The sequence below is a fragment of the Atta cephalotes genome, assembly GCF_000143395.1.
Source record: "Atta cephalotes unplaced genomic scaffold scaffold00001, whole genome shotgun sequence".
Taxonomy (NCBI): Eukaryota; Metazoa; Arthropoda; class Insecta; order Hymenoptera; family Formicidae; genus Atta; species Atta cephalotes.
In genome coordinates, this window is record NW_012130065.1 from 2,673,823 (window position 1) to 2,685,986 (window position 12,164).

The window sequence follows — 12,164 nt, forward strand, 5'->3', positions numbered from 1 at the left end:
TAAGTTAAAATAAATAAGACTACTGTAAGTAATTATACTAGTAGAAGTATAACTATAACTACCTCCACCGACCGTACTACCGTACTACTTTCTTTTCTTCTCTCCTCCTCTCTCTCTCTCTCTCTCTCTCTCTCTCTCTCTCTCTCTTCGTCTTGAGCGTTTCACCACTGAATACAAACAAGGCAGTATAATTTACAATTTACATCAATAATTTTCATTATGCGTTTGATGTCGATATATTTATACCTTTAACAGAGAAACCTGAGAAAAGCCATAGCGGCCTTTTTCGCGTGATAAACGAAAGCCATCATACACTAGCGGCACCAACATCATTTTTATAAAATGATGTGAACTAATAATGTCAACTACGTGTCGTATCACATTTTCGACACTGGTCTAGGTTTCTACTGAGAGTTTTAATCCGAATCAAAATGTAAGAACCAACCAACTACAATCGAGTATTCCTCTGTTAGGGGGCTCCGCACAATAAAAGGAACAGGGAACAGAGAACAGAGAATGAGAATTTTAATCTGTCAAAAATCATGTATTGTGGAATACACGGTTTCTGGTAAGTTGAAATTCTTATTCTCTGTTCTCTGTTCCCTTTTATTGTTCCTTTTATTGTGCGGAGCCTCTTATAGTTAAACGATAGAGGAATATTCAACTGTAGTTAGTTGTTTCTTACATTCTGATCCGAATTAAACTCTCTGTCGATAAAATCGATGATGTTGATAAATTTGGTGCTGACAAGCTAGCTGTGAATAAAGACACCGACGAGATATTAGTTGCTTTCCAGTTATACCGATTCTCAGATTTTCCACTTATGACGTCATAACTCAGTTGAATGCGCGTTCCTTTTGCATTCTGATAAGTGAGATTCAAAGGAACATAAATTTCTAATACCTAATGCGTATTAAATGTTGAACTATATCTATTAATTTAATATTTACTTTATTACGTTTTATTACGTATTTATATATTTATTCGTACTACTCGAAAACGAAGCTATCGCAATAAAATTTGTATAAATTATCACAATACACATTATTTCCTCTTTTTTTTCTTCGTTATTGGTTGACTCTGGTTCTCGATGATCGGAATAAACGTGACTAATTATATCCCAAAAAAGAAAGTGAAAGTTGGTCCTCAAACCGGATAGATTTCTCGAAAATCGTGATGTAAACAATCGAAATAGTAAATAAAGATTTTGGAAACTTCTTAATTCCCTTAATACTAGAATCATCTAACATAGCATCACATTTAAATAATATAAGATTTTTACTTCCCCCCTCCCTCCCCAGCAAACGAGAATGGATTAAAATAGATTGAAATTTTTTTCTTTTCCGAATGCGTATTTTAAATAGCGAATACTTTTTTGGATTTAATTGGATTTAATTGGATTCAATTGGATTCAATTAGATTCAATTAGATGCAACTGAAAAATTGCATTTCTTATTCAAAATTTTGAATTGAACAGTATTCACAAAATGTTGTGTGTGCATAGAAAAAGCTAATATTATTTTTAGATTGAAAGGCATAGAGATATACTCCATGCAATTCCTATAAATGAATAAAAATGCATTCAGGATTGAAAAGCATTTCAATTTTCTGATTCATTTTTAACATTCGTGAATCAATATTTTTGAAAATCTGAATCCATTTCAATCCATTCTCGTTTGCTGGGCTCTCATTTGTCCGATTTCTCAGGATTTTTTAAAAAGATAAACAATAGATCTGCTCTTTATTGCTGCACTTTCTGAACTGTACAATCCAGTGCAATAAGTTCAGCAATAAACACCAATAAGCAGCAATAAAAAACAGATCTAATAATTAAGTTAAACAGAGATTAAAAGTAATCTATTAAGTTTGTTCTCTTTCTGAACTTCTTTATGCATGATTTATTTTTTCTCTTTTTTCTAACAGAAAAGAAAAGGAAGAAACCTAAATGGTTGAACCTGAACACAAAAAATTTAGTTTAAAAAAAGCAGGCCTCTATTGGGAGGCATAAAACGATATTCATTGGTAGAACCGGTAGAACTAATAGCAGAAACACATTTTCTCACATATGATTGTTTCTGGATTTTGATTGGAACAATTAAGGCAGCATAAACTTCTGCATGACGCATAGTGCATAAGGAAATCAATCAATCAAAATTCTTTTCCATGGAATAAGAGAAAAGGAAAGATTCTAATTGATTCGCTTATATGCGTTATGCAAGAGGTCTGTTCGCGTTGCATGAAATCCTCAAATATTTTTGCACTTAAATTGAGATGGATAAATATTTTGCCTTAAAAAGAAAGAAAGCGAAGATGTCGAATGTCAAAAGTGCGAGCAACGCGAACAGACCTAGCGTATATCCACACAATTTGCATAATCGCATAACGAAAATTATCCAATTACATTTTACGTGCGTCTTTATAAGAGAAATGCGATTGGATAATTTTCTTTATGCATATGCAAGTTTGAATATAAGCGAGGAGCACAGATTGCATAACGCATAACACATAAGGCATAAGAAATTCAACCAATCAGAATTCTTTATTTCATGAAAAGGAAGGAAACAAAGGATTTTGATTGGTTTATTTTCTTATGCATTATGTGTTATGCATTATGCAAGAGTCTGTGCTCCCCGCTTCTGTGCTGCGGCCATTACATATTACATTAGCATTGTTCGTTTTGTCTCTCGGAAGCTGCTCGCTCCGAATGACTCCTACTGTATTTGAAATATAGGATTCATATTACGTACTACATTCGTCATACGACACCTAACATTCATTTGTTACCATGAATATCGGACGTATGGTGTCGTACGATAGTGTAAATCCTACATTTCAAATACGCTGGGTTAGAGTGGATATAAAGAGTGACGCCAATTAGCCGGAAGTCATCATTTGATCTTACATCTGGGGTATCTATATGACGTAATTTCTCGTCTTAACCTCTTCTTTTCTTAACGTTGTCTTCCCCGAGAGGCAAAATAAACAATACCATTGTCAATTACGTTATAAGAGATTATATATAGTCTTATTAAGATAAATCAATCAGAGAGTAATATTAACATTTTAAGCCTCGACGATGCTAGAAATTGATCTGAGATCGGATGAAGAAAGAATTGACCAATCGCATTGGTCATATGAAATTGTTCAAATGTGATTAATTCTTTCTCTCTGTTTGAAATCTCGATTTTTAGCATTGTGAATGCAAGATTTTAGAACATTGTTTAGACTTAAAATAAGAATCGACTTATAAATACTGATCTATAAATACCAGCCTAAGATTCCATTCAGCCAATGAAATAACCGTACAATGTTTTGAGATAGTTTCAAGTTTAATTATAGCTAGTCTTATTAAGATCATTTAGTTAATGAAATGATATAAAGCCTCAACATAATGTGAAGAAATAGCGATAGAAAAAACACGATTTCAACCTGTTAGAAATCAAATACACTGGAATATATAATTTCTGATTGAAATCGTGTTATTTCTATCGCTATTGTCCTTCGCATCTGAGCTTTATATTAATATCGCTTCTAAAATCAAATATATTATTTAAGATTTAAAATATATGTAGTACATATATATTTACATTTAATACTGTTATTAACATAAATTTTAGGTTATTAACATAAATTATTTTTGACATCATAAACATAAGTTATAAAAATACGTTATATGTAACAAATAATATTCTTTGATTTAATGTGTATGTGAGAGAAAGAGAGAGGTTCTGCACACAATGGAGAAAATATTGGAATAGGAATAAACATTAAGATTTCTAAACATTAAGATAATAAACATTAAGATTTCAATCTACCGGAAACTGCATTCCAATGTATCTGATAGATTGAAATCTTAATATTTATTCCTGTTCCTAATATTTATTTTGTGTGCAGGTCCAGAGAAAGAAAGAGAGAATAATTATACTTAAAATTATTTCAAATACAAGAATCAACTATGAATATTGACCAATTAAATTTTAATTGTCCCATAAAATTTTTTTAAATTTCATTTAATCAATAAAATTATCAATAATTGCGTTCAGCAGAAAAAGCAGCTTTGCAACATGTATAATTCTTGAATATGATTGGTTTGTACGTACATTTAGATCTAGTGAGGAACTAAGAGCAAGACCAATCAAATTAAAGAATTTTACACAACAGTTACAAAATTACTTTTTCTGCTAAACGCAGTCATTAAAGTATTCGAGATTGCACTTAAAATAATTTTAAATTTAAGATTGTTGTAAAAATGGTCTTTATAAATTCCCTTTTAGGGATATTTCCATAGAGACTGAATGGAGCACACTGTGCATAACTGCCTCATGCTTAATCCATAACGAGAGATTCGCATTGCGATCGATCCGTTCATCGTTGCTTGAAAGAGATAATACCGGCAAAACGAAGAACGTCAATTAACCTTGAAAGGAACGAAACCTATTTTTAATTACAGGCTCATTCCTTCGTTCGTCTTTACGTCACGCCGAGAAGCGCGGATCGATAATATGCGATCCATTTGCACTTCAGGCGTGCGTTTTCCGTGCTCCTTTTTGCATTTCCTGCAAAAGGAAAACAGACGCGCTGCACACGTTGCGTTCGAAAGAATAAACCAGTATTAAAGGTTAACAAAAGAAAGTGTAGAAGACATCGACCAAATCATCATGCAACGTTATATTAGATAAAATATATTATACATAAATTTCTCTTTCTTGTATGAAAGGAATCTTGTCCTTTTATTCAACTTTTTTGCTTATTTCTTGAATTCTGTTTTGATCATTAATTTACCAGATCAGATGCCATAACTGTTTGTTCTTTCATTTGTGTCGATTAGGCTATTTTATCTTATTATTAGATAAACAATATTATGAATACTCAGACTTTATAGATTTGTTTATACTTCTACAGACGATTATTTATACTTTTACAATGCGTCTCTTATGTTTCTCTCATAAAGATACTGTTTATGGGAAAGGACATTTAGAGGAATAAGAGGAATGCGATCAGAAACAATCTGCCTTTATTTTCACAAAGCATGAATTAAAATGATAACAGATGTTCAATATGCTTATTTTCGTTTGTCTGGGACACTCAGGCGAGTCGATGATCGCTCATCAAACCACAACATTCACGACGCAAAGATAAATAGGAGGAAAAATAGATTCGAAGGAATAAATGCGGCAACGTCGAACGATCGTTGAAAGAAATTCAAATCGGAGTAATAGAATTTTTACGTAATCATTTGCAAAGTGTAGTAACTCACAACAATTCCAGGTGGAATAGAAGTCATAATTTATAACATAAGAACATTATTATGATTATTTTATTTGTCACTTATATAAGTGACAAATGAAGTCATGATGACATCCTATGGTATATCATTATGGCCGGTATTCAGTCAAGTTCTTACATTTAAGACCGTCTTATATACAATCTTAAGATCAACCACAAGTCGCATTAGCATCTTTAGACATTGCTTTAGACGGTCTTAAATGATCTTGAAATAAGAATCGACTATGAATATTGGCTATATAGTCCATTCTTATTTTAAGACCTTAAGATTTTAATACATTTTAAAGACTACAGTCTTAACACCATACTTGAAAAAATTTTTAAATATAAGATTATTCGTAATATTAGCCTGACTCTGCGTTTCCACCTGGAATACTCACAATAAATCCGACTATTGATTCGGGGATGAAATTATTTCATCCATGTATCGACGTGGAAGTTCAAGTCGTCGAAAACACAGTCGGGAGAATCGGCGAGGTCAATGTCCCCCAGCGCTTACAACCGGCTCGTAACTATTCGACGTTCGTCGTGCATATGCGATTTTTTTCCTTTGCATAATCCTATGCACAGACACATACGTATATATGTATCGATCCACGCGGCGCAGGTCATTATTAATATTAATGCTCATTCCGTGCAATTCTCTCCAATTTCCATCGTCATTAACGAAATTTTTACGTAGCATCCGTCCCAGAAAAAGAAACGCAAATCGTTCTCCTCCTGGTGTTCTGGTGCTCTCCCTCGCTCGAAACGCATCCAACCACCAACGGACGCGGATACAATAAAGTCGTTAGTCGCCCGCCATTGTAACCGTTCGCGCCAAATCGCGCCGATCGCGCGCGCGAAATTCCCGAAGCAAGGCGAGGGATCCTGCCGCCGCCACCGTCGCTGCCGCGGCGACGTCAAGGTACGGAAGAAGAGGGAGGAAAAAAAAAGAAATCGAATAAGGAAGGGAGGAGGTGAGCAAGCTGAGAGAATCGTCGTGACTCGGGGCGCCGCGTTGCGAGCCCTCGGCGCGGCGCACCAAGTACGAACGAACGAATGGGCGATTTTTTCTCGATGCTACCAGCCTGCCACCGCTACCACCACCACGCGCGCGGGGCGATCTTTTGGCGGGAATTCGTTGACGCGCTCACGGACCGGGGATTGGCGGGGGAGAGAGAGGTCTCAGCTTGCGAACTGCAGCTCGACGAATCGCGTCGCAGTGTATCGTCGTCGGTCAGTTGCGACTTGATATTCTCCCGGTAAGTTGGCAGTTGGCTTCGCATATACATACGTCGCATTTACGCGCGTGTATGTGTATGCATGTGTTTTGTATCGCTAGTCGTTACCGTACGTCGACGACGACGACAATTCGGGTACGTCGATGCGACAGATCGTTCGTTTGGAAGCCGGATCGCCAACCGCTTACCGCCACCGGCCGGCTCGCCTCGTTGCCACCAAGGGCCGAAGAGCGCGCGCGAGACCGCGAGACGAGACGAGACGAGAGAGGACAGAGGAGTGGAGGCTGCGTTACGTCGCGGCGCGGCGCGGCGGTTGCGGAACACGTATACGAGAGTCGAGAGTGTGCGTGAGAACGACGAACGAGCGAGTGAGCGCGCGCGCGCGCGCTTGGTATCCTGTGCCCGTGACTGTGTGTAGAGTGCGCGGGCACAGCGGCGCCTGTTAATACACGGTGATACGGCGGCGAAGCGAACGAGAGCCGAGAGCGTGCCGAGTGCACCACACGACGCGGGCAAACGCGAGTGATCGAGCGAGCGAGCGAGCGAACGCTGGTCCGCGAAGCCGAGAGACGAGACTGACGAGAGTGCGTTTGTCGAAGAGCCGCACGGCGTCTCGTGATACGATACGATACAACACGAAGCGACGTGACCGCGAGGCGCGAGACATCACCTACCCGCCGCCACGCCACTACGCGCGCCGCGCTGCCGACCGGCAACGGGAAACCTTTGTTCTCCGCGGAGCAGGAGTGCGTGGCCCGACATACGCGAGATCAAATTTTCTTCATCTGTACCGAGCGGTGAGGTGAGTGGAGTGCGCGAGTTGGTGCAGGCGGGCGTGTGTGCCCGCGTGCGCGCGCGTTCAATGGTCGTCGTTTACTCATTTATGTGAACCATGCTCGTTTCCCAATTCCTTCGGTACCATTTAATCCGAAACGGCCGTTAACCGTGAGGCGGATTATTTATTTCGATGGTAAGCGCGCGCGACCGAGCCATCTAAGCGTGTTCAATAATTCATCAGGTTTGTGACGGATTTTTCGCCACGCTCCTCGTCGCCGTGGCGCAGTTACTTGCAGAGATTATCGGCACGGCGGTTTCGACGCGGCCTCAACGGCGCGGGTAGACGACGCCGCCGCCGCCGCCGCCGCGGAGGCACACACGACTCGTGGACGCCATGATATCGCGCCTCTCTCTCTCATGGCGTCTCTCCGAGTCAACGCGGCCAGCCGTCCATACGGTTATTTCCTCGTCGCGAGACGGCGAGACTCGTCGCCGTCGTGCAAAATTCAAGAATAAAAAAAATGATAATAGCAATTTTGCTCGTTCCTTCCTCCGATATCGAACCGACGCGGCGTCCCCGTCGCGACTCGACGCGATCCGTTTGCAAATTTTGAAAATGGCGGGCACGAAACTTTCGGAGTAAGAAGAAGACAGACGCCGTTACAGCCTGCGAACGCGACTTTCAGCCAATTGCAACGATATTCGACGACGTAGTTTCCGCGGAATAAAGAATATCGTGAGATTTTGCTTGAGCCACAATATAAGAATAAATTATTGAAGCCCGCGAAAGAATTGTTTTCGATCGTGCCGAGCCGCGCGCCATATCGCGCCGCGCCAGAGGCGTTTTGCGACGCAAATTGTATGTCGCGCACCGCGTATCTCTTCTCGTAAACTTGCGAGGCGCGTAATTGATAGTACTGATTTTCGCAGCGCGTTTGCGCAGTCTGCTTTCTCTCTCTCTCTTTCTCTTTTACTTTTTCTCTCTCGTCGCGATCTCCAATGCTCCTTTAAGCGCGCGAGACAACGGGAGGAAAATATTGAAAGATCGATAGTCACACTCGTTCTTTTATTTTTACCCTTTTTTTTCTCTCCTGAGATTCGAGAATCTCAATGTATCTGGGCTCTGTTCAACAACAGCGATAGGCACGAACTCGTTATCGGTTTTATCTGTCTATGTAAGGTTAATACATTTTTCTGAAAAGATATTCATTTATGTTCTGTATTATAGACACATATATTGATAGATAAATATTTGTTTTATCATTATTTATTTATTTTTTTATTTTACTAATATATGGCACTAAGAGATTTTGTGAGTTAAAGGATTATCCGCGAGTACAAAGGACATATTCACAAGGAATTCATTTGATGGATAATGTCAAATAATTATTAGTATAGCAAGTAATTATTTTCACATTAGCCGCACAGCATATACACATGTATACACAAATGACTTAGAACTCCTTGTATTAGTTGGCGCTCTTCATTCATCTTATTGGAGACGATACAATCTGAAAAAGAGACAAGGCGATTGAGAGAAATAATCGATATTGATTTTTTGCTTTTACAGTGAAACAGGACAATAAATATGTCAGACGACAATTCCCCTGTAGTAGAGGAGCAAAAAAAGAAGAGAGGCAGGCCGGCTAAGGCAGATAAGAACGCTGTTAAGGAGCCCAAAAAGAGGGGTAGACCTTCTGTGGAAAAAAATAATGCAGTACGCCCTGCAAAATCTGACAACGAGGATGATTCACCACCTGGACCTGTTAAAAAGGGAAGGGGTAGACCTAAGGGCTCCCACAAGAAGAAGGTAAGAAGAATTAAGACAGAAATATTTAGAAATTAAGCTGTAAACTATTAATAATAATTATTGTCTGTATAATTAATTTTAATCATCTATTTTCACAAAAAAATTGTTGAACTTACAGCAAGGACCACCAAAAGGCACAACTGCTCCATCACGTGGTCGCGGTAGACCGAAAAAGACAGAAGAGAAACCAGAACTTACTGGTGAAGATGAAGACGAACAAGAAGAGGAGGAGGAGGAAGAAGAGAATTGAAGCATCCACAGATGCAATAGGGGAGGACGAAACTAACACAGCTGACTTATCCTTCGAAGACCTTTAAATAGAACATCGTATTGAATTGAAACATTTTAAGGTTTACTTTTCATTTATTTTAACCTGATTTAACTCTCGAACGAGTGTCGAAGCGGTGAACACTGTTCTGATACTCGAGTTTTCTCACAAACTCCAGTTCACAGTGCCACACGCTGATGAATTCACGTTATTATTAAGAAACGTCGGATACAAAAATTGTGTTACAAATTTATTAAGTTCTTTATATTTACTTGACATCACTACTATTAAATGATAAATGAAAATCATACTTTTAAGTACTAAGACTACGTACATGTAACCTTCTTTAACAGTAAAAGACTGGATTACAATGCCGATCTCGAAACTTTTTTAATTTGCCCGAGAAGTGAGGTTTGATAAACTTTTTTTCTAATTAAAGAAAACTTTCGCAGTATAGAGAATATTGTGTCACATGTTTGCTACCTCCTTTTCTCCTTCATATGCATATTACGCGATTCATGAAACCAAAAAAAAAAGAATTCCATACTGATCTAATATTGTAAGAGATAGAGAAAGATAAACACGAAAAAGAAACTTCTTGTATGTAACATATGCAGGGACTATTCTTTTCTAATTAACATTAATAAGTACACTTTCTTAATGTATATTACTGTCGTTTTTGAGGCAAGCATATGTGTGAATGTCAAATTTGTATTAAAGTAAATAAACTCAAAGTACTCTTATTAATTTTGCATTTATATTTTTCCCGATTTTTAAGATTAAAAATTCTATACTTTATCGTGAAGTTATGACAATATTTCATACAAAACAGTAACATAACTTATAATTCATTTCATTAAACGATAAAAGCATTTTTCAAAATTATCCGAGGGAAAAGAATAATATAGGAAAATAAAATAACCAGTTTGAATGAGAAAAATAATCTTTAAGAAAAGTAGGAAGATATGAATATGATTAAAATAAATTGTATAAATAATAAAGTTGTGAAAAATTTCATATTTGTATTTTGTTATGAAATTAATTATGTAAAAATCAATGTCTATATATGTATTATATACATATTAATTGACTGATATTTTGAAACTTATGTGTGCACGTATAATATTCAATTATAATAAAACAATTTAAAATTTATTTTCGTGTATAATTTAGATGACATTAGGCTATAAAAAAAGTTGAAAATTGGAATTATCAAATATATTTCTAATAAATATGTTATTTTTATAAAACTTTGGTCTTTAAGAATCTGTATAAGAAAAAATATAATTTTTAGCTAAAGTTGTAAATTCCGATATGCTTAATAACGTGTGTATAAAAATTACAATAAAGAAATGTCTTTAGCTTATAATAGTTATAGCTTAATGAAAAAATAATATAAATGCTATGCAAAAATATACTACTAGTGACGACTGAATAGCTCTGCATTTTCTTCAGTATCCATGGATTGATATCCTTGCTGTAAAATCAACAATGATTCTTATTTTTAAAGCACTTGCGCAAATCATGAACGAAAGCAATCTTACACACTCGTCTCTGATGTGTATTGTAGCACTCGTCCAACAGTTCAGTCTCCCAATCATCCTCCTCTTCTTCTCCAGGATCAAAGTTATACATTGGCATGAGTCTGTGTCTTAAACGTTCCAACTTGCGTTTTCTTGATATAATCAGTACCTTTAAAAACCAAATTAGAGTTAAAGTTCGAGAAATCTTAAGTATACCTAGCAAGAAAAGCAGGATGTAAAATTTTGCTGAAAAAAAAACATATGCCAAGATGATTTGTATGATCGTATCACATTTATCTATAATTCTTATAAAACAATAAGATCGTATGTATTATAAATATTAAAACATAGAATGATAGATACATCACACATTGTATTGATACTTGTATAACGTTGTGTGCAAAAATAAAAACAGCAGGGGAAAAACGTCACAAGGTAATGACAAAAGTGATATCGCTACCCATACCACAGCTGATAGTATAATAACAGAAACCACTACACCAAGTGGTACAAAAATATATTCTACTCCTTCTGGCGGACCAAATTCATCAAATGATTCGGTTGTTGATGTATATATCATAGTGCTTCTTGAAGTGTTAAATGATATTGCTGTAGGTTCGGACAGTGAAGTTATCGCGGTTTTGGATATATTCCACAATCGTTGATTATTCTCGCTGTCCTGCGGCAACTCTATGTATGCCGTCGTGGATACATTGTCGTTGTAGATTGTACTTGGCATGCTTGTGGAAACTGTTGCAAGATCATTCACCAGTATAGTGTACAAAATAGACTCGGTGGCATCTGTTGTGTTGTATTCTCTCGCATCATTTGTATCATTATTCTCGTGCATTGTATTAGAAAAAGCTCGGTTAATTGTTGTTAAGCCATCAGTTAGTTACGCTAACTTTATAAAGCTCCTCGCATTGTGTGGCACATATTTATATCTTATGTCAAGTATAATAAAATTAGTAATTTCTTTTTTTGTAATAGACAGAATAAAATTAAGATGTATCTGCTAGCTTCTTACACTATTACTTCTCAGGCTTGGTGTTCTGTCTTCTTGAACTGTATCCAGATAGGCCCATAGTCTGAATTTTAGGAAACATGGATATCAAATTAAATTACCTGTATATTTCCTTCTCTTTCTTCGTGCTTTGTCAACAAACATGCGTGTTTCCCACCGCGCTACGAGAGTTACGTGGTATCATATGCTCGTCATTGGATATCCTATCATCCTCGGATATCGTTTTATGCACATGTCAACGAGAGGAACACCG

At 37.2% G+C, this 12,164-nt stretch overlaps 2 protein-coding genes across 2 annotated transcripts; one reads left to right on the forward strand and one right to left on the reverse strand.

Annotated features, from left to right (window-relative positions):
• Positions 1-7,013: 7,013 nt before the first annotated feature.
• LOC105619543 (nucleolin-like) lies at positions 7,014-10,111 on the forward strand. Its single transcript, XM_012201097.1, has 3 exons — positions 7,014-7,311; positions 8,857-9,096; positions 9,215-10,111. The coding sequence occupies exons 2-3, from the start codon at positions 8,875-8,877 to the stop codon at positions 9,344-9,346; spliced, it is 354 nt and encodes a 117-aa protein (XP_012056487.1). The 5' UTR covers positions 7,014-7,311; positions 8,857-8,874; the 3' UTR covers positions 9,347-10,111.
• Positions 10,112-10,567: 456 nt separating this feature from the next.
• Positions 10,568-11,737, reverse strand: LOC105619435 (uncharacterized protein C3orf18-like). Its single transcript, XM_012200990.1, has 3 exons — positions 11,348-11,737; positions 10,913-11,056; positions 10,568-10,841 (listed from the first exon to the last, which is right to left on the reverse strand). Exons 1-3 carry the CDS (start codon positions 11,735-11,737, stop codon positions 10,785-10,787), a joined length of 591 nt encoding a protein of 196 aa, XP_012056380.1. The 3' UTR covers positions 10,568-10,784.
• Between the last annotated feature and the right edge of the window lie 427 nt (positions 11,738-12,164).

Coding starts and splice junctions, on each gene's coding strand:
- LOC105619435 (XM_012200990.1), bottom strand. CDS start 11,737: ATGCACGAGAATAATGATACAAATGATGCGAGAGAATACAACACAACA. Junction 11,057..11,347: donor TACTATCAGCTGTGGTATGG/GTAGCGATATCA, acceptor TGGTTTTTAAAG/GTACTGATTATATCAAGAAA. Junction 10,842..10,912: donor ACAATACACATCAGAGACGA/GTGTGTAAGATT, acceptor TTGATTTTACAG/CAAGGATATCAATCCATGGA.
- LOC105619543 (XM_012201097.1), top strand. CDS start 8,875: ATGTCAGACGACAATTCCCCTGTAGTAGAGGAGCAAAAAAAGAAGAGA. Junction 9,097..9,214: donor AGGGCTCCCACAAGAAGAAG/GTAAGAAGAATT, acceptor TTGAACTTACAG/CAAGGACCACCAAAAGGCAC.